The sequence below is a fragment of the Carassius gibelio genome, chromosome A21, assembly GCF_023724105.1.
Source record: "Carassius gibelio isolate Cgi1373 ecotype wild population from Czech Republic chromosome A21, carGib1.2-hapl.c, whole genome shotgun sequence".
Lineage (NCBI taxonomy): Eukaryota > Metazoa > Chordata > Actinopteri > Cypriniformes > Cyprinidae > Carassius > Carassius gibelio.
The window spans coordinates 14,207,890-14,228,772 of NC_068391.1; the positions used below are offsets into that span (position 1 = coordinate 14,207,890).

Genomic DNA, 20,883 nt, shown 5'->3' on the forward strand with positions numbered 1-20,883 from the left:
CTATAGTGTACACACCAGTGATCCACAAAGGATAGCCTCTTTTCACTGGTAAGAGGCTGCATCCATCATTGCTTTCTCGAGTGGCTGTGCATTAGGAGATGCCCTTGCTCAGATCAAGGTGCACCCTTGAGCCTCAAGAAAAATGTTTGATCTGGGAACCGTCCACAGGGGGCCCCGTCTTCGCTGTATATATTCGGATGATCAGGAAACCTCACATCAGCATGCAGGGGCCAGCGTGAGTAAACAAACAGAACCTGCTGCTTGTCAAACATCATGCCTCCATCAGCGCATTGAGCTTTGGGTATTAGAGGAGGAGGGGAGGGGCATGCAGCATTTCAATGAGACGATGACAAAAAACAAGATGGAGAGAGGGGGAAGAAACGTTTGATTCGATTTCTGCTGTTTGGCAGATCCTCAAATAAAACTGTGGAAATCCATCAGGCTGTGGGATCAGTGGCAGGCCATGATGGGTGATGGGTGAATGATTAAGGCCTCGTTCACACGGAGACGGAGCTTACCCCAATCCAATCTTTTTTTTCCTCGACTCAAGAAAGATCCGCGTCCACACGAAACCGCAAAATGATGTAGTGTACATATCAGACCAGTATGTGGCGCTGTAATTCTGCCACAGAGATACACTAAAAACAGAGAAGAAGACTTGGACTATGCTCATAAACCTTGCGAGTGGTACACAAACGAACATGGAACAATACATTTATTAATCAGTTTTAATGTTAGTTAACAAAAGACAATCGTTCAGTGTTTGTTCATGTTTTTGTTACTGTTACGGGACGTAGTGGTGTCTGACTGGGGGGAGACGTGGGCTGATGACGTCATCGTTTCAGAAAGTATACGGATTAGCCGTCTAGACGAAAATGCAAAGACGGCGTTTTCAAATTTATCCACTCTGGGACCTGGTTTCAAAAAATAGCGGTTTCACCTTGCGAAAACGCCGGATCCTTGTGGACGAAACGCCTATCCGATAAAACATTTGTGCGTATTCACAGAAACGTGTCTCCGTGTGGACGGGGCCTAAAGGTCTAGGGGCAAGAGTTAAATAATCGTGACCAGTACGGAGAAAAGTCAACCAATTAATCAACCGAGTTTACCTTGAGTTTAGCCTAAGGCAAAAAACCAAGCAGAAAATGCGAATAAAGTTTCTTATTTCTATCTTAATAATAATAATAATAATAATAATAATAATAATAAAAATAATAATAATATAATATAATCTTATTAGTAGAAATAACAGTACAATTTTATGAACTTAGAATTAAAATTAAATTAAAATTAATATATGATTATTATTATTATTATTATATAGAAACTATTATATGATATTATATATTATATAATATTTCTACTAAATTGTTAATTAATAATAATAATAATAATAATAATAATGCATTACTAGAAATTACAGTACAGTTTTATGACACTTTTAAGATAAACTCAATATTTCTGGAGAACAGCTTCTTGCCTAATAAAACGGCTGTTATTAGGCTACCAAGTATTCAATCCTTTTTAATGAGGAAAAATAAAGTCTTCCTTTGAAATATAATAATAATAATTAGGGCTGTTAATTTAACGCGTTAATTAGATTAATTAATTATGGAGAAAAATAAAGCGTTAAAATTATTAACGCATTTAACGCACTTGCCCCGCCCCAGATCTATGTGGATCATCTGCCATTTCATACAGTCGACTGATGACTAATATGAGGCAGGGCAACAGCTTACTGTATGATGGAACCTAGAAAATATCCCTAAAAATTCAAGATATGGGGCGAAATGCCCCTGTTTGAAATTTTGTCTCATATTTACATCACATAATTAAGAAATATCACACGAGCAGTAGGCTAAGTGTAAATGTGATCCTCATCTTATACAACAGTTCAATAAGAAGTTAATATTGTGTTATTTTAGACACAATGTTATCTGTTTTGCTCAATTTTGCCAACCAGAAGATAAAGACAAAGCAGAACTGTTCATCCCCAAGCAACCCACAGCGGCATTTCATTTTTTAATCCACGTTTACTTCACTCCTGAATGAATCAGCCATTTGAACGAATCAAAAGAATGAATAAATGACTTGATGACCTAAGACATTTACCACTACCTACTGGCAGTTTTAGTTTCTTATTTAAATTATCATTTCATTAAAAAAATAATTTAATATTTTTTATAGTAATAATACTAAAGTTAAGAAAATAAATTATTAAAGTTATAGTTCACCCAACCAAAAATCACAATTCTGTCATCATTAACTCACATGGTCCAAAGGAGTAGGCTATATGTAATACATTTTATCAAACTAAATATTTCTTGTTGAATCTAATTTTTGTAACCTCTGTTTGATGCTTTGAATTTGCTTGTCTCTTTGATGACTTTATATTTTCAGAGTTATTTCTCCAAATTTGATATGCGATTAATTAGATTAATTAACCACACCATGTAATTAATTAGATAAAACAATTAATCGCTTACCAGCCCTAATAATAATAAGAAGAAGAAGAAAAAGAAAAACAGGAACTGTGAAAGGCTTGTGCAATAAACACAAAGTGCATATGAGTGCTGATTTCCAGCATGTCAAGCAGATAAGTGCTGTGCCAAGGACTCTTCAGATGGCATGAGATGCACAAATGACGAGAAGCGTCTAACGCAAATGTCAACGGCATGTGATGGAGGCAAGGGTCTGCATGGTGTGACAGCTCCCTTCCCCTCTATCTCTCCATCATCTCATCCTTACATCAGCCCGGCCCCTGTACACCTGACTGACTTATTCAACTAATCTACATATCAATTACATCAATTATCTCCACCTTGCTGCCGGGGGCCGCACTGAGTGATGGGATCTGGCAGGATGTGATTATTGGTCAGAGGGGGTGAAGATTTCCAGCTTGCTGAAAAATGCTTTAGGTCTGTATGGAAATACAAAGCAAGCTCATTAGGAAATCATATTGTTCATTATAAACATGCATGAAATGTGTTGTAGGTATAAACCCCTGAGTGCATCAGAATGCATAGAATGTTGAAAGGACCTGTATGACGGGGGTTTTGAATAAAGCGGCGGAATTTAAATGTGCCGCTGAGTCATCAAGTCGATCTGTCAATTTTCAAGCAATTTGAACTTTACCAGCCGTCGTTGCATCAGGGTTGGACACTTTCAATTGTGGGACTCTGGTAATGGCTGTGTAGATGCCTTACAAAAGCAGTGATGTAATTCACGACATGTCGGCTCCGCCTCCTGTTTCCACGTGATAAGGACACTGAAAATTCACTGCATATTTTGTGGTAGATGGATGGGAGGGCATGTGAGATTAATGTCAAATTGGAAGCAGTGAATCGGACTGACTATACCAGTTGTAATGAAAAACTCAGAAAGGGCCATGATTCTGCTAACAGTTGCCTTGATGATCCCATTACTGTGCGGGATCTCATTCCCCTGTTGAACTACTTGTCATTGGGGATGAAGGACTGACCCCTCTAACCCTCTCTGTTTAAAAGGATCATTTAGCACTGTCCTCCCAGACTCTTCAGATGGAAAGCTCGGCTACTATAACTTCGCTTTGTGTGGGAGGTGACACACTGATTGTGGCTATCCAATGTCACCACTCTCATTGCTTCTCTCTTCCACTAAGTGTCCAGCAGCCTTAAATGCATTCAGACAACAAAAACAACGCATGACTGCTTTACTGATCAACTATTACATCAAAATGAAAGTCATCCTGTTGGTTACGCCAAACTCTTCTCAGTTCCCAGTAAGGTGGCTAAAATAAAAGCAAAGCTAAGTTGACATGTTGAAATACATTAAAGTGGAATGTAAAAAGTGTGTTTGGTCGGTTGGTGTTCAAACAAGTTAGAATTTTCAGCATCAAGAACATGCACAATTTGCACAGAGACACATAAAATCTTTATGACTTCCTTCACAATGAATCCAAAATATTGCTCCATTTTCTATAGCAAGAATAAGCATTAGATTTTTTTCTGCAAATAAGTTATACTCTCAAATTAATTTGGATTTGGTGTCAACAGGACTTAACCCACATTGTGTAGAAGTTAATTCTCCTTGATTAGCCAAGTTAAATCTCAAGAGTGCTGACAATACAGTACAACAGTATCCTCAAATCTGGCCCACGAGATCCACAGAGTTTTCCTGCAGAGTTTAGTTCTTACCCTAATCAAACATGCCTGAGCGTGGTAATCAAAGTCTTCAGGATCATTAGAAAATCACAGGTAGGTGGAGTTTGATCAAGGTTGGAGCTAAACTCTGCAACTCGTTGGCCCACCAGGGCAAGATTTTAGGAACCTTGGAGTAGTCTGTGCTTGTGGTGTTCCAAATCTTAGTATGTGAGTGGTATTGAGCAGAAGTGTGGTTGAAAATATCAGTATTTTAAAAGAAGACACTTGTTTGATCAAAATACAGTAAAAACAGTAATATTGTGAAATGTTATTAGAATTTAAAATAAGTGCTTTCTATTTTAATATATTTTAAAATTCCATTACTCAATGATCCTTCTGCTGATTTGGTGCTCAATAAATATTTATTATTGTCAATGTTGAAAACAGTTATTTTTGCCAAAATTGAAACTTTTTCAGGTTTTTATGATGAACAGAAATTTTAAAACAACAGCATTTTTTTAATGTATTTGTTTGTAGCATAATAATCTTTAATTAATCTTAACTGCCACTTATGATCAATATGATGCATCCTTGCTGAATGAAAATATAAATTTCTTAAAAAAAAAAAAAAAAAAAAAAAAAACAGTATTGTATTGCAAATGCTGCACAAACTGGGAAAATATATACTTTTCTTCTTAAACAATTTGATGAACACACATACACATTAAGATATAAGTACACATACAATTAAATCCATACATTTTAACTACTACTACCACTACTACTACTACTACTAAAAGAAATTATTATAATTGCCGTCCATATTATTTTAATTAATATGTGCATCTCAACAAGAGTGGGAGAATAAATCACAACAAAATCTAACTAATACGACCTATCGTAGAAGATGCAAGACCTGGATCATAATCCAAACACCACACAACTAAATAAGCTTAAATGGCTAGAAACTCTACCAGGTGATTAAAGCTCTATGACTTAGAGGATTATCACTGGAATATAACCAGCTCACTGGACATTCAGCATATGCTAGAGCTCAGCAGCAAGACAGGTTGTCAAAGCTCCACACAATCTTTGATTAACAAAGGTGTCAAAAAAAGATGCCTGGCGAGGAGCAGTGGCATGGCTGGGCTTAAAAAGGAGCACATCTGGCCCACACTTTTATCCAACAAACCAATCTCTCCTCTACATCTGCAGTGAGTGCAAAGAGCACAAGGCCACTCCCCATGTGATCAATTAAAGAACAGATCAAAGCATGCACATGACATACTAAGCAAAACGTACATGCGAACACATATCAGGGTGCTGTATCATCAGCCTGCTTTCCAGTGTAATAAATCTCCTTAATCAAATCAAAGATTTTAAGACCCACTGGGTATGAGCAAACTGGTCGATAAAGTGGAAATGCTGAATAAGAGTAAGGGCTTACCGTGGCCTCCTCTTGTGAGGAAGGGCATCCTGTTGATGGCGATGGGTACGGTACCATGCTTGTTATGGAAGTGATGGACATGGTGTGTGGTGCTCAGGCTGGAAGACACACGGGCACTGGCCGATCTGTCCGGTACCGAGGCCAACAAGGCAAGAGATAATGCCAACCTCCACCAAGAACCGAGGCCCAGCCAGCTGCCTCCGCCACACTCCCAGCCCAGAAGCACCACCTCCAGTCTGGGGCAGGAAGGTCCGGCATAGGCTCTTCCACACCCCATATGTCCCATCCTTTGGAAAGAGTACATCTCAGAAAGGGTTGCCCATGGCAATCATTATCCACGGGTCAAGTAAACAATGCAGAAGAAAACAATGCTACCCAGAGCCCCGAGGCTTTAACAGTAGGTTTCCAAGAGACGATAAAATCCTCAAAAAGAAGAAATTCCTTTCAAGTCGGGCTTAAAAACATCCAAAGAGAGAGAGAGAAAAAAAATGGTCAGTTCTTCCTGGCTTTCACGCTTGGTGACTATCAAAAGAGAAAGAAAACCAAACAAGGGAGCTTGTCTGTGAAGAGGAGGAGGAGGGCTGGCTCGATTGAGTCGATAAACATCTGCGCTGCAAGTCCCCAAAGCCTTCTAATCACGGCCGCACGGATCAATATTTTTAGATGCAGATTTTGTGACTTAATTGATAAGGGGAGAAACGCTCCAGGTGGAAGAGATGCCGGGAGGCGTCTCCCTTCGAGTTCCCAGCCTCAGGTATGGCTTACGTGCTATTTAGATGACTCTCCCTCAGAGGCCAGCTCCTCTATCGCGCAAGAGGAGATAAGGGACATCTCGGCGGCTAATGGATTATTCTAATGCCGATTAAAAGATGACAGCAAACAGAGAACAGAGGAGACAGATAGGATGAGACTGACTGAGCGCGATGAAGCGCTCACGTTTCCTTTTCGCAGATGGAGAGAAAGAGAGACTTCTGCTGCAGCATGGTAGAGGAAAAAAAGCAGCAAATAAATAAATAAAGCCGACTGTGACTCCTGACGCGTTGGCTGCAGACGCAGAGCGAAGCTTCTCCGCTGCGCGTTCCTTTTCGAAGTGGAAGACCTGGAGCGGAGCTGGATCAGTTTTTCAGCAGCATCCTGGATCGCTCTCTTAGATTGTTGTCTCTGACGCGGAGACCATATTGATTAGTGCTGCATTTTATCCATCTTTTATCTTTTCCCTCCCCCTTTCCGATAAGCATTCACTTGCTAATGTGCTTAGTCTGACAATGTTACCAGCAAAATGCCCCTCGCAGCTGAAGGGTGCATGTCCAAAATCCGTAAGTGCGCCGCTGTGGTGAAATGCATGCTAATTCAATTAGGCTCCTCGCGATCCTTGATAGCACTCCTCCCAGGATTGATGGGACCAAGAGCAAAGGCTGAGAAAAAAACCCCTCAGAAACATCAAGTGTTGCTTGCCGCAAGTGCGTGGTGCAGGACGCACAGTCCTCCTTCTGGATGCTCAACCAGAGACTGCTACAGAGATGTAGAGAGAGACAAGGAGAGGGAAGGAGAGGAGAGCGGTGCAGTGTGTGTCTGAGGGAAAGAGAGAAAGAGAAGGGAGGGGTGCGCAGGGAGCAGGCGATCGTAGTGCATAAGCACACATGCAGACATAGAAAGAAGCCAAAAGATGGAGAAGAAAAAAGATTCAGTTGCACAGCACAAACGCAACCAGGAATACAAATTCAGTGCGCTGCGCACGCTCAGCACAGCTTCTGAAAACACACCAGCCCCACACTGCAGAGCTTGACCAGTGAGACTAGTAATACAAGATGCTGCTTATTCCTGCAATGGTACGTGAAAGTGCCAAAGAAAGAAAGAAAGCTTTGAAAGTGTTTTTTTTTTTTTTTTTACAGGTGGTCCACTTTCACCCAATGTGGAAATCACACTTAGGAAACCTGAAAAGACTTGCTGGTGCCCAGATGCAACCCACCCCCTCCACGACCAAGATAGCAGTTGGTTCCCGATCTTGATGAATAATTTAGTATGAGACAAAATTCGACGGCATATGCCCGATGCTGTATTTCTCTCCCATTTTCTAAATGGTTCCATTACATGCTTGTTTAGGTTGTTTTATTAAAAGGTGTGTTTATTCATACAGAATCATTAATAAAACTATACAGGGTTAGATAAATATAAAAAATAATTTACATATGTCTCAAGGCCCATGAAATTAAATCTAACTGTTTGTACCAAATTTGAGCCAATTTACAAAACAAAACATCTACATACATACTGCTAAAATGCTGGCAAAATGATTTGTAAATATTAGTGCTGTCAATCGATTAAAAAAAATTAACTAATTAATCGCACAATTTTTTTAAATTAATCGCGATTAATCGCAATTAAAAGACTGAAACTTTTTGGATATGTAAATGTAAAATGTAAATAATTAATGTAAACTCAAGACAAAGAAACTATTTAAATTCAAAATATGATTGTTTATTGGAATTTTTGTTTAACTTGTAACAGATTTTCTCATGTAAACAACATACCTGCAATAAACCATCAATATCCTCCAAATTAACTGTTGGCTTGAAAGCCATATTTATTACAGAAATAAAAACACAGGCATGTAAGTACCATTTGAATTTCAAAACAATCAATGCCAATAAAAAACAAAAATGATTTCCATGTTGAATTCTAAGTGGACTGCAAAAAAATTCCAAAGTATAGTCATTGCCAGTGCTTTAAGGGGGCCAGTATGCACCGGTACTCAGTACAGCCACTTCCAAATATAGCTCTTGAGCGTACCGCCACCTCTCCGTGCGCCCAGAACGTGTTTGTAGCGTACCGGTACGCTCATTTGGACATCTGTTTTAATAGAGGTTTTAATCTTTTACCTGCACTGCCGATTTTCACGGCGCCCTTCACAATGCAAGCTTCCTAATTCATCCCACCCAGAGCAGAAACTACATTACCCATTCACCCTTAAGTTATACAAGTGAATAGCGCATGTGTCGCTTTTCCCACTGTTAAGTGTCAACAACTCAACGTGGCCGGAGAAGGTGTGTGAAACTCGTTGTGAGTTATACTAAAGCAAAATCTTGAGTATTTATTGTCTGATAAACATTAAAAACTGTCTGCGGAGGTTGAGTCGTCCTGCAGCCCCCGCTGGCTGTTCATTGGCTGCAGCATCTTTTTTCTAAGTTCTAAAAAAATACCGTAGACGGCAAGGCACACATTTAGATATTTAGATGAAGAGAGAGAGCGCAAGTTGCTGCAGCTGAGGAGGACAGTGATGCACGCGTACAGGAGTGATTGACAGTTCGCGGCACTGTGTACAAAAAATACTCCGCTACACAGTTATTTCGTTATTTTTGTTTAAGCTTATTAACGTTAGCTAGGTCTGATTTACGCACTGTTACAGTCATTGTTTTTTTTTTTTTTAAACAATGACATTTGAGTTCATGATTTTAATGTTGCTGTTTCTTGTGGCAGACTGAATGAAGAGTAATGTTTCTTGTGGCAGACTGAAGAGTAATCCGGCAGAGTTTTATACTGAAACTTTCCGTCTAAAAGTCCTTCCTTGGTCTTATCCATATTTCTTTGCATGTTGAACACACATAGGCCACAACTGGAAATAAAAAAAACTGCAACCGCGTTAATTGCGTTATTTTTTTTTAACGCGTTAAATATTTCAAATTAATCGAATGCGTTAACGCGCTAATTTTGACAGCACTAGTAAATATATAATTAACTGTCTTTATCTGCTGAAAGTCATTTTGAATGCACAAAAAACACACATACAAATTATACACACACACATACATAAACACAGTATATATTAGGCCTGAGCAACACGTTAACGAATTAATTGATTAACACTGATAATGATTTAGTTTCCGATAGCACGTGAAGACCGCAGAGAAGCGCTTGCTCAGCACAGTGGAGTGCATTGTTTTTTTAACTATGAGGTTTATTATTGTGAGTCGTATGGAACCCGAAAACAGACTGCCCTCTCACAATATACTGCTTTACATATCAATCGCTTTTGTCGCTCAGAAATATTCACGCAATCATGCACCACGTATCAGAAGATCTGCGCTCCAGCACGTTTAAAGCTCATACGCACTTATCTATATATATCTGAACCACGCTCTTGCCCACCTCTTCCAACCGAGCCAGGGCAGGGACTGCCAAACGGAGCAATCACACTAGTCAAACGAACCAGGCTTTGGTGAATAAGATTGCCAATTGTGAGCACACCCTAATTATTCTCCCACGTCCCACACACACAAGTCTTTACCCGCCGATCACGTCTTGTCCCACGCCACACTTTGCTGCGAGGGGTCCCGCGAACGTGCAGGTCTTTAATAGGAAAGTGCCTGTTATAATGTTATGATCGAGGCTCTGGACTCTAAGCATAACTTGTTTTTCTATAACAAACTATAAAATAGTTCTATAAAAACGTTAATGTCCTGGCAGTGACAAATAGCTTGTTTTATATTTAATTTATTTACATTAATGTTATTAGTTAAGATTCAAAATAAATATTTTAACTGCTATTATGTAAAAGGAATACTGCTGTAAAAAACACCTTATTTTTTTAAGTGTTTGCAAACTAAATGTTATTGCACTTTTGTTCATATAGCAGTACATTTAAATGAAAAAAAAAAAGATTACGTGATTGCGCAATACAATACTTTTGAATGCATTATTAGTTTAGTGCATAACAATGCGATTAATAATTTTAATCATTGCCCAGTACTAATATATATGCATCTCAGTAAATTAGAATGTTGTGGAAGTTCATTTATTTCAGTAATTCAACTCAAATTGTGAAACTTGTGTATTAAATAAATTAAATGCACACAGACTGGCGCAGTTTAAGTTTTTGGTTCTTTTAATTGTGATTTTGGCTCATATTTAACTTAACACTGGACTTCAAGGAACTTTGGCTATGAGCTTCTCCACCCTTCCTCCAGATTCTAGGACCTTGGTTTCCAAATGAAATATAAAACTTGCTCTCATCTGAAAAGAGGACTTCTCCTTAGCCCAGGTAAGACACCTATGACATTGTCTGTGGTTCACGAGTGGCTTAACAAGAGGAATACGACAACTGTATCCAAATTCCTTGACACGTCTGTATTTGGTGCCTCTTGGCCCCAGCCTTAGTCCATTCTTTGGCATGTCACCATATTCTAATTTGGTGAGATGAATTGGTGGGTTTTAGTTAAATGTGAGGCAAAAAATACACTATTTATTTCATTTTAGTAATACATTTTAATTATAACAATTATAAACACAGATGTTCTAGAAAGATATATGTTGCTGTGTAGCATCTCATATCATATCATCATCTCTGCATGATACCAACCAGTTAAACAATGGTATATGGTAAGTTTGAATTTATGAGTTGCAAATATGCCAATGGCAATGGCACAGATAAACAAGACTTAAAATATATCCCAACACAAATTTTGTTTCAATATGAAATTTGTCAGTGCTCCAATGAAAGCAATTGAATCCTTACTGGTGTTACTTGTAAGAGCAGAGGTTTTTGATCAGTAAAAATGTATGGACACTACAAATGATGATCATCCCATGAAAGTGTGTGAGAAAGAGAGATAGAGAGAGAGATGGACTCAATCTATGCTTCATACATCAGATAAATCACCCAGGATAGAGATCTCAATTAGGATTGCCTTGCCGGTTGAAAGGATGTACGTGGGAAAAAAAGGCCAAACAGCAAAGAGCCAGAGCCACCTTTCATGGTGACAGGAGGGGAGAAGCAGGCCATTACTCAGACACAGGGAGGGAGTGAGGGGGGCTGCCGCCGCCAATGAGCTGGGTTGATTGAACAGAATGGAGAAGAGGAGGGGGCAACTCCGTGTCACAGCAAACAGCAGCCAAGTCTGTAAATCCACCATGTTAGATGCAGCTAACAGCCACAGTTAGCCACACTGTCGACTCAGTTCAAATGAACACAGAGGCCTGCTCATCGAGATTTAGCCTCAGGGCAGGCCGAGGGAGATGCCCATCCCACTGTAATCGATTCTCATTTCTCTGCAGACCGAGATACACAGACGATAACCTTGAGATCAGATGACATGCTTCCAAGCTGTACAAAAACATCCATACTGAAGGATATGGAATGCAGCGTCGAAAAAGAATCAATGATGGTAGTCGCCATTTTCTATCTAGAGGTAGAGAGAGACACATGCAGCTCCGGTCACGTAATGAGGCCTAGATAACCTCAAAGACTGATGATGATGAAGGCTGTAGTGGAATTAGGGTGTCGGTAATTCATAAGAGGTGTCATCTACTGTCATTCTGGTGAATTAGGGACATTCTCCTCAGCGGCGATAATATCTTCATGAGGGTTCTCTGAGATGAAAGACTGGTATTAATCAATTTGCCAACCCTGGGGTTGCACAGCACGATAAGAGACGATGCTATCTGGGCCGTGCACGCTTCTAGGTGCGAGGCATCCCTGAGTTTAACCATCTGTCACCAGGCAGTTTTAGTTGTTGGCCATCTTCTCTCCACACAGCACGCTGACCCACTCAGAGTCATAGGGTTGAGACGACATGCAGCGCATGTGATAAAGGTACCCACAAGGAGACCAAACGCCAATCATGTCCATTGTGTTGGCTTCAGAACCCCGAAACACTTATGATATTAGAGCACACTGCTGCTAGCAGACTATTGTTAACCTTCTTACTATGTTAAAAGTGCCAGTTCACTCAAAAATACAAATTTTGTCATCATTTAATAACTCTCATGCCAATCCAAACCTGTGTGACTTTTTTTTTCTTCTGAGGAACATCAAAAAAAGGGGTCTGATGGGGTTGATACTTCAAATATTCAAAGTATAGTTAAAAAAAATCAATGTATTTCCAGAAAATACAATACGTAATAAAATGTCACCTAAATGTCCTTAAAAGACTACATTTTCACGATCCCTTTTTCCTGATTGTTTCTTCAAATACTTACATATACTTTTGAAAAGCCTTACTTTAAAATCTTTATAAATGTGTACAAATTTGTATTTGTATACATGACACATTTGAATAGAAATGACTAATGTTTATTTTAGTTTACAGTAAATAGTTGTCAATACATTTGAGAGAACACTTCATTTAAGACAACAGAAGTGATTATGAAATTATACAAGATGTTATTAAATCCTACTTACAGTAAGTGGGTGAAAAAAGCACTTTTAAGCTTAATTACTCTCTATACTCTTTTTAAAAGTATGCTAAAGTGTTCTTCAGACAACCTGACAAGGCTGCTTAACCTAGCAACATTAGTATGACCTATCGCTTTTGGGACAGGTCTATCTTTTTGCCCAAACAATGAAAGCAGGAAGGAATTTTTGGGTAAACCATTATTCTGCGTAAATCATTATTTTTGCAATTCCATTTCCTGACAATAGCGGCACAGAAATGACTCCTAAAGTTCACCTTTAAATGCTGTCGCCCACGTTAGCACAGCTTTCTTGTTGTGGTTGTTGTTGTTGTTGTTATAGTTTTATATGCTGACACACTAATGACTAGCCTATTGTAACATTCCCTGTTGGTCTGAAGGAATCGATTTCAGACAGCATTGAAGAATCTAATTTATTCCTTAATACTGTGTAATTCCTGATGAAAACCAACAGTGTAATGAGTGTGTGGGGATAAACAAGAGGAATAGAGACATCATCTGCACTTTCCTGTATCCTGAGCATTTCCACCCAAGACATTTGTGCACTAGCCCCTGGGGCAGACGAGGTTGGATTAATAATGGCAGTTTTGGTATAATTACTCATAATGCCTGCCTCCTCTGGAACTAATGGCCCGTGGTTGAGATATCTGCTGGATTTAATTCAACTTAAAGAGACAGCACCTCACATTGCTCTTTAGGGGAAGGGAAGAAGCCCGGTGTGAATACACGCTTGGCTGCACCTAAACGCACTCATCCAAAACCACTGGGTCGTTTGACAGGTTAAGATGATTGCATTGCCTTTTAATCTGGCAGAGCAAACTCTGTGTTTGAGATTTCTGCCATTACAAAGATTTCTATTCAGAAATCTGATATCATGTCTTGATTTATGAAAAAAACAGACTACATTTTTTCTTTTGTCTGCGGCACAGAAGATAAGGAGAAGGTATTAAGAACTCAGGAAATGGCGCAAGTGCCATCTACTAGTGAGTTCTCTCTTATCAGAATAAATTCTGCCTGAGCCGGTTCTGCTCATGTCCGCTGAGAGTATATTAAAGCAAACAACATTAAACCAACAGGATGGGGATCCTGGCACCTCAAAGCACAAATATATGATGTTAAGGATCTGCGATCCAAAGCGTATTAAATTCTCCCTCAGGGTAATATAAAATACAGAATCGAATAGAATTGAATAGAATCGCATCGAATAGAATCCTGAGGCGCCTGAGCACTTAGAGAGACCATTAGATACAAAGATACAAATTACAGTACTTGAATAATGACTTCTAAAAATTCAGCTTCATCAGCCCAAGAATATATTAGGGGTGGCACGGTTCGCTGAAAAAAAATCACGCGCTAGGACCGCGGTTCAACTTAAATCTGACAAAGCATCTGTAATATGGTTTGCTATAAATAACATGTAAAACAAACTGGGTTCAACTATTATATGTTTCTGTTCATGGATGTCCATTCTGGATTCCCAGACATTACAACAATAGCGATGAGAAAAAATAAAATACCAAAAAACAATAAAACCATTCACTCTTGATAATTGTGAATGCCTTATGCTGAAATATGAGCAGTCATTTATTCCGTCATTATCCGGGTGCTGATAGCGCGCGCGCACAGATGAGACCTGAACAGCACATGTTAATATGTATTTAAACTAAACTTATTTAAGCTTTGTCACATTTAAGAGCCAGAGGACACGAGCTCACGCGCACAGTGAGAAGAATTGTGCATGCGCTCAACCGAAGCGCGCAAACCCAAGCCTCAGAACACGCCCAAATATTAAGCTCTCTCTGAAGTATTGTGTTTAAATGGACAAATTCACACAAAAATGATGTCAAAATGTCCGTTTTGATAAGTATTCTACAGCAGACATAGCCGGCTGAAGGCAGGCCTACTGTATCAGTTCATTCCCTTAAAGTGACAGTCTTTATATTAATCGCACAGCAACAACAAAGAAATCACTCACTGTTCCTGATTAAAAAGCTTTTATAACTTTAATAAAGAATAATCTTTAATTTATACAGTCCAATATGTGATGCTGTTTTCCATTTGATTACTTTATTCAATTTCTGTAGGGGAGAACCGGGGCGAAAGTAACACGGGACGAAAGTAACAAAGCGATTTTCTCCGAGCCTGTTTCTGCATTTGCATTCCCAGCTATGACAGCATGTTCAGCATGCAATCCTTGACGGAGCTGAGATTTCCTCATCGTTTCCCAAAGTTATGTCCGTAAAACTGTTTTCGAGTACAAAAAGTAAATTGTTGAAGCGGTATTTTTTTTTTTTTATTAGTCGTGTTGTTTTTCTTGTTTCATGTGTCAAAGTAATGATCAATCTACAGGTTATTTAGTGCTTTAACACATCCTAAAGTTTGCATTTTCACATTTTTTTTAAAATATAAAATGAAATCGAGTTTAAATGTCAGGAGTTCCTGTCGGGACGAAAGTAACAGTTGTTACTTTTGTCCCGCTACAATCACAAAAAGTATTTATTTTGTTCCAGTGCAAACTATATTGTGAATTTCTGTGTCTTGCATCATTTCTTACAAATGTTAATGTCATATTACAACAAAAGAATGTGTGTTAGCGAGGGTCAGAAAGACAGACAGAGTTCTGGTTTTATCCAGATGTTTTTGAGATGGTGTTTCTGGACATAGAGGAACATCTCTCTCTGGGCAGTTGCTACATCACATTTATATTTAGGTTTTAGCCATATCTTAGCCTTTACACCTCCACCTGTGAATCTGCAGTGTTTCCAGATGTTTTAATGCACATTTTTAATTCATGCATAAAAACAACTGGATGGAAACATAAATAGGCTACTGTTACATTATGTTTAGAGGTTTTTTATTATGCTAATGTGATTAAATTTTTATATTGTGCATTCTGTAGAATTTTTTTATTATTATATAAAAATACATTGAAATTTACAATAAATATGAAAAATGTGAAATATGAAAATGTAATTTAATAATTTTTTTGCAAAGATAAAGGATAAAATATGTTTGCAGTTATTTATTAACAAGGTTACAATCAGGTATACTTAAGAAAAATAAGACTAACAGAAAAAAATCTAGCTTATATTGTTGTGTTACTTTTGACCCACCTGTGTGTTACTTTCGTCCCAACCGATGGGGTCGAAAGTAACAATGTTTAACTTATGTTCAAAGTGAAATTATACTGAGGTCTTTCTACATTTCTACAAAATACCACCTGGTATTGTTAGACCACACTTCTGAGTTACTGGCCACAGCAGAAATATATCTCTGTATACAACATTATCTTTTAAAATGAAGTTTTTCTGAAAAATGGTACTTTCGCCCCTGCTTTCCCCTACCTAAAAATTAATGCTAGATCTGCCTAAAAAAAAAAAAAAAAAAAAAAAAAAAAAACTGAAGATCACTGTTTATTGTTTGTATCTTTACTCTCTTATATTTATTTGTGCTGTTGCTTGTAGTTGGATAGAATATTTTTCTTCTTCTTTTTATTAGAAAGTATAGTTATTCCATAAACATAGCACATACCGAACTGTACCGAAAACTGTGACTCTAAAACCGTGATACAAACCGAACCGTGAAAATTTGAATGCTGTTTTATAACAAAGTTCGGGAGGAACAGTCGCAGTTCATTAACCTGATTAACACAAGTGGAGACCAATCAGTAATCAACTCATGACAAGGTATAAATAACAGCAGAACCTATCTCTGTTCATTGACAGTTTCAGCATCCCTCCTCCACCCCATTTCTCCTCACTTATAGATCCATCTACTCTTACCACAACCGGTGTCACAGTGTCTGGGTTGTTGTTCCCCGGGGTTCCACTAGATGTCCTCCTTCTCACGGTGTCTGTCCCAGATCACTTCCTGTTCCCTTATATGGTCACCTTCCTCCTTGTTACGTGATTGATTGTTCACCCCACCTGTCTCCTGTTTCCCAATTACCCTTCTGTGTATAAATACCCAGTCTGTCTTAGTCTATGTTACGGAGTCCTTGTCTGATGTCATTGTGTTTCAGGTCCATCAGTCTTGCTTTGTCTTACCCTATGTGTCTCATTCTCTCGTTCCACCAGACTTCCTCTACCTTTCCGTTCTTCCGAGTTCCCCGTTTCATCCGGTTCCCTTTTTGTTTGATTTGTCTCTCATGACTGTTTATTTTGTATTTACCCCTCTGTTTAAATAAAACCCTTACCTGCATTTGGATCTACCCTCTCTTTGTGTTTTTCCCCAATACCTATCGTGACAGAAGGACTCCGTCATGCCTAGATCCAGCGGTGTGGGATTTCGAATCGGTTCCCCAGCCACCATGGAGGAACGGAGGGGGAGATACCAGAACTTAATCACCCTTCATCAAGAGGGAAGTGAGGTGGGTGGCCTGGCGCAATTGTTTTGGACTATGGCAGTCGGGCTAGGTTACAATGATGCAGCACTAAAGGATTTATTTAATAATTGCCTGGATGATCCTTTACCTTCATGGGAGATGAAGGGGTTAGAGATACTGGACTTTTGGGGGTTTACCAATTACCTGCACCATCGTGCCCAGTGGGATGCAACAACCACACCAGAGTGTCCAGACAAGGCTGCCAGCTCAGCCCCACAGCACAAGATGGGCGCCAGCCCAACCCCACAGCACAGGATGGCCGCCAACCCAGCCCCACAACCCAAGATGGCCACCAGCCCAGCCCCACAGCCCAAGATGGCCGCCAACCTAGCGTCACAGCCCAAGATGGCCGCCAGCCCAGCACCACAGCACAAGATGGCCGACTCAACGCCACCGACTCCCCATCGTAGAGGGCGGAGGAGGAGACAGGCAGCTGCTGTTCCCGAGGCGGAGCCCGAGGCAGTTCCCGAGGCGGTGCCCGAGGCTGTTCCCGAGGCGGTGCCCGATGCAGTTCCCGAGGCGGAGCCCGATGCAGTTCCCGAGGCGGTGCCCGATGCTGTTTCCGAGGCGGTGCCCGATGCAGTTCCCGAGGCGGTGCCCGAGGCGGTGCCCGATGCTGTTTCCGAGGCGGTGCCCGATGCAGTTCCCGAGGCGGAGCCCGATGCAGTTCCCGAGGCGGTGCCCGATGCAGTTCCCGAGGCGGTGCCCGATGCTGTTTCCGAGGCGGTGCCCGATGCAGTTCCCGAGGCGAAGCCCGATGCAGTTCCCGATGCAGTTCCCGAGGCGGTGCCCGATGCTGTTTCCGAGGCGGTGCCCTATGCAGTTCCCGAGGCCGAGGTCGTTCCCGAGGTGGTGCCCGATGCTGTTCCCGAGGCGAAGCCCGATGCAGTTCCCGAGGCGGTGCCCGATGCAGTTCCCGAGGCGGAGCCCGATGCAGTTCCCGAGGCGGAGCCCGATGCAGTTCCCGAGGCGGAGCCCGATGCAGTTCCCGAGGCGGTGCCCGATGCAGTTCCCGAGGCGGTGCCCGATGCAGTTCCCGAGGCGGAGCCCGATGCAGTTCCCGATGCAGTTCCCGATGCAGTTCCCGAGGCGGTGCCCGATGCTGTTTCCGAGGCGGTGCCCTATGCAGTTCCCGAGGCGGAGCCCGATGCAGTTCCCGAGGCGGTGCTCGATGCAGTTCCCGAGGCGGTGCCCGATGCAGTTTCCGAGGCGGTGCCCGATGCAGTTCCCGAGGCGGTGCCCGATGCTGTTCCCGAGGCGGAGCCCGATGCTGTTCCCGAGGCGGAGCCCGATGCAGTTCCCGAGGCGGTGCCCGATGCTGTTCCCGAGGCCGAGGCCGAGGCAGTTCCCGAGGCGGAGCCCGATGCAGTTCCCGAGGCGAAGCCCGATGCAGTTCCCGAGGCGAAGCCCGATGCAGTTCCCGATGCAGTTCCCGAGGCGGTGCCCGATGCAGTTCCCGAGGCGGTGCCCGATGCAGTTTCCGAGGCGGTGCCCGATGCAGTTTCCGAGGCGGTGCCCGATGCTGTTCCCGAGGCGGAGCCCGATGCTGTTCCCGAGGCGGAGCCCGATGCAGTTCCCGAGGCGGTGCCCGATGCTGTTCCCGAGGCCGAGGCCGAGGCAGTTCCCGAGGCCGAGGCCGATGCAGTTCCCGAGGCGGAGCCCGATGCAGTTCCCGAGGCGAAGCCCGATGCAGTTCCCGAGGCGAAGCCCGATGCAGTTCCCGATGCAGTTCCCGAGGCGGTGCCCGATGCAGTTCCCGAGGCGGTGCCCGATACTGTTTCCGAGGCGGTGCCCGATGCAGTTCCCGAGGCGGTGCCCGATGCAGTTCCCGAGGCGAAGCCTGATGCAGTTCCCGATGCAGTTCCCGAGGCGGTGCCCGATGCTGTTTCCGAGGCGGTGCCCTATGCAGTTCCCGAGGCGGAGCCCGATGCAGTTCCCGAGGCGGTGCTCGATGCAGTTCCCGAGGCGGAGCCCGATGCTGTTCCCGAGGCGGAGCCCGATGCAGTTCCCGAGGCGGAGCCCGATGCTGTTCCCGAGGCGGTGCCCGATGCTGTTCCCGAGGCGGTGCCCGATGCAGTTCCCGAGGCGGAGCCCGATGCAGTTCCCGAGGCGGAGCCCGATGCAGTTCCCGAGGCGGAGCCCGATGCAGTTCCCGAGGCGGTGCCCGATGCAGTTCCCGAGGCGGTGCCCGATGCAGTTCCCGAGGCGGAGCCCGATGCTGTTTCCGAGGCGGAGCCCGATGCAGTTCCCGAGGCGGAGCCCGATGCAGTTCCCGAGGCAGAGCCCGATGCAGTTCCCGACGCGGTGCCCGATGCAGTTCCCGAGGCGGTGCCCGATGCTGTTTCCGAGGCGGTGCCCGATGCAGTTCCCGAGGCGGTGCCCGATGCAGTTCCCGAGGCGAAGCCCGATGCAGTTCCCGATGCAGTTCCCGAGGCGGTGCCCGATGCTGTTTCCGAGGCGGAGCCCGATGCAGTTCCCGAGGCGGTGCTCGATGCAGTTCCCGAGGCGGTGCTCGATGCAGTTCCCGAGGCGGTGCCCGATGCAGTTCCCGAGGCGGTGCCCGATGCAGTTCCCGAGGCGGTGCCCGATGCAGTTCCCGAGGCGGTGCCCGATGCAGTTCCCGAGGCGGTGCCCGATGCTGTTTCCGAGGCGGTGCCCGATGTTGTTCCCGAGGCGGTGTCCGTTACAGTTCCCGAGGCGGTGACCACAAGGCCGTGGTGGTCTTCGGCTCCGCCCTGGGAGACTCTGGCGGTGACCACGAGGACGTGGTGGTCATCCGCTCCGCCCTGGGGGACCCTGGCGGTGACCACGAGGACGTGGTGGTCGTCCGCTCCACCCTGGTGGACTCTGGTGATGACCATGAGGACGTGGTGGTCTTCTGCTCCGCCCTGGTGGACTCCGGCCTCGACCACAGAGACGTGGTGGTCTTCCGCTACGCCCTGGAGGGCTTTGACTTTAACCACAAGGCCATGGTGGTCTTCCGCTCCGCCCTGGAGGGCTCTGGCCTTGACCACACGACTGTGGTGGTCATCTGCTCCGTCCTAGTGGACGCCTCAACATGTCCTTCATGGACTTATGTTTTGTGTTTTTTTTTGAGTTCTGTTTCTGTCTGTTCTTTTTAGTTTAGTCTGGCCCTCCGTCCCTCCCCCTGTACCTCCTCCGGTCCTCCTCCCTCCTGGTCTCCCGGTTTTATGTATCATTTCTGGTGTTTGTTCCCCTTGTGTTCCTTTTCTGGCCCTCCGTCCCTCCCCCTGAGCCTCCACCTGTCCGCCTCCCTCCTGGTCTCTGTGTCATGTTTTGTCTTTAAGCGTCTGGTAGCCGCTCCGTAGAGGGGGGGTACTGTCACAGTGTCTGGGTTGTTGTTCCCCGGGGTTCCACTAGATGTCCTCCTTCTCACGGTGTCTGTCCCAGATCACTTCCTGTTCCCTTATATGGTCACCTTCCTCCTTGTTACGTGATTGATTGTTCACCCCACCTGTCTCCTGTTTCCCAATTACCCTTCTGTGTATAAATACCCAGTCTGTCTTAGTCTATGTTACGGAGTCCTTGTCTGATGTCATTGTGTTTCAGGTCCATCAGTCTTGCTTTGTCTTACCCTATGTGTCTCATTCTCTCGTTCCACCAGACTTCCTCTACCTTTCCGTTCTTCCGAGTTCCCCGTTTCATCCGGTTCCCTTTTTGTTTGATTTGTCTCTCATGACTGTTTATTTTGTATTTACCCCTCTGTTTAAATAAAACCCTTA

At 43.2% G+C, this 20,883-nt stretch overlaps 1 protein-coding gene across 9 annotated transcripts in view; it reads right to left on the reverse strand.

The window, feature by feature from the left end:
- LOC127941558 (neurexin-2-like) overlaps window positions 1–20,883 on the reverse strand; it is a 357,596-nt gene that overhangs the window by 117,430 nt on the left and 219,283 nt on the right. For 2 of the 9 annotated variants that reach the window (XM_052536728.1, XM_052536727.1), the window contains exon 1: window positions 5,569–7,083. The exons of the other annotated variants lie outside the window; for them this stretch is intronic. In XM_052536728.1, the coding sequence (XP_052392688.1) occupies window positions 5,569–5,872 (304 nt within the window). In that variant the 5' untranslated portion in view covers window positions 5,873–7,083. Of the gene's footprint in view, window positions 1–5,568; window positions 7,084–20,883 lie in introns of those variants that run through there. 9 annotated transcript variants of the gene reach the window in all.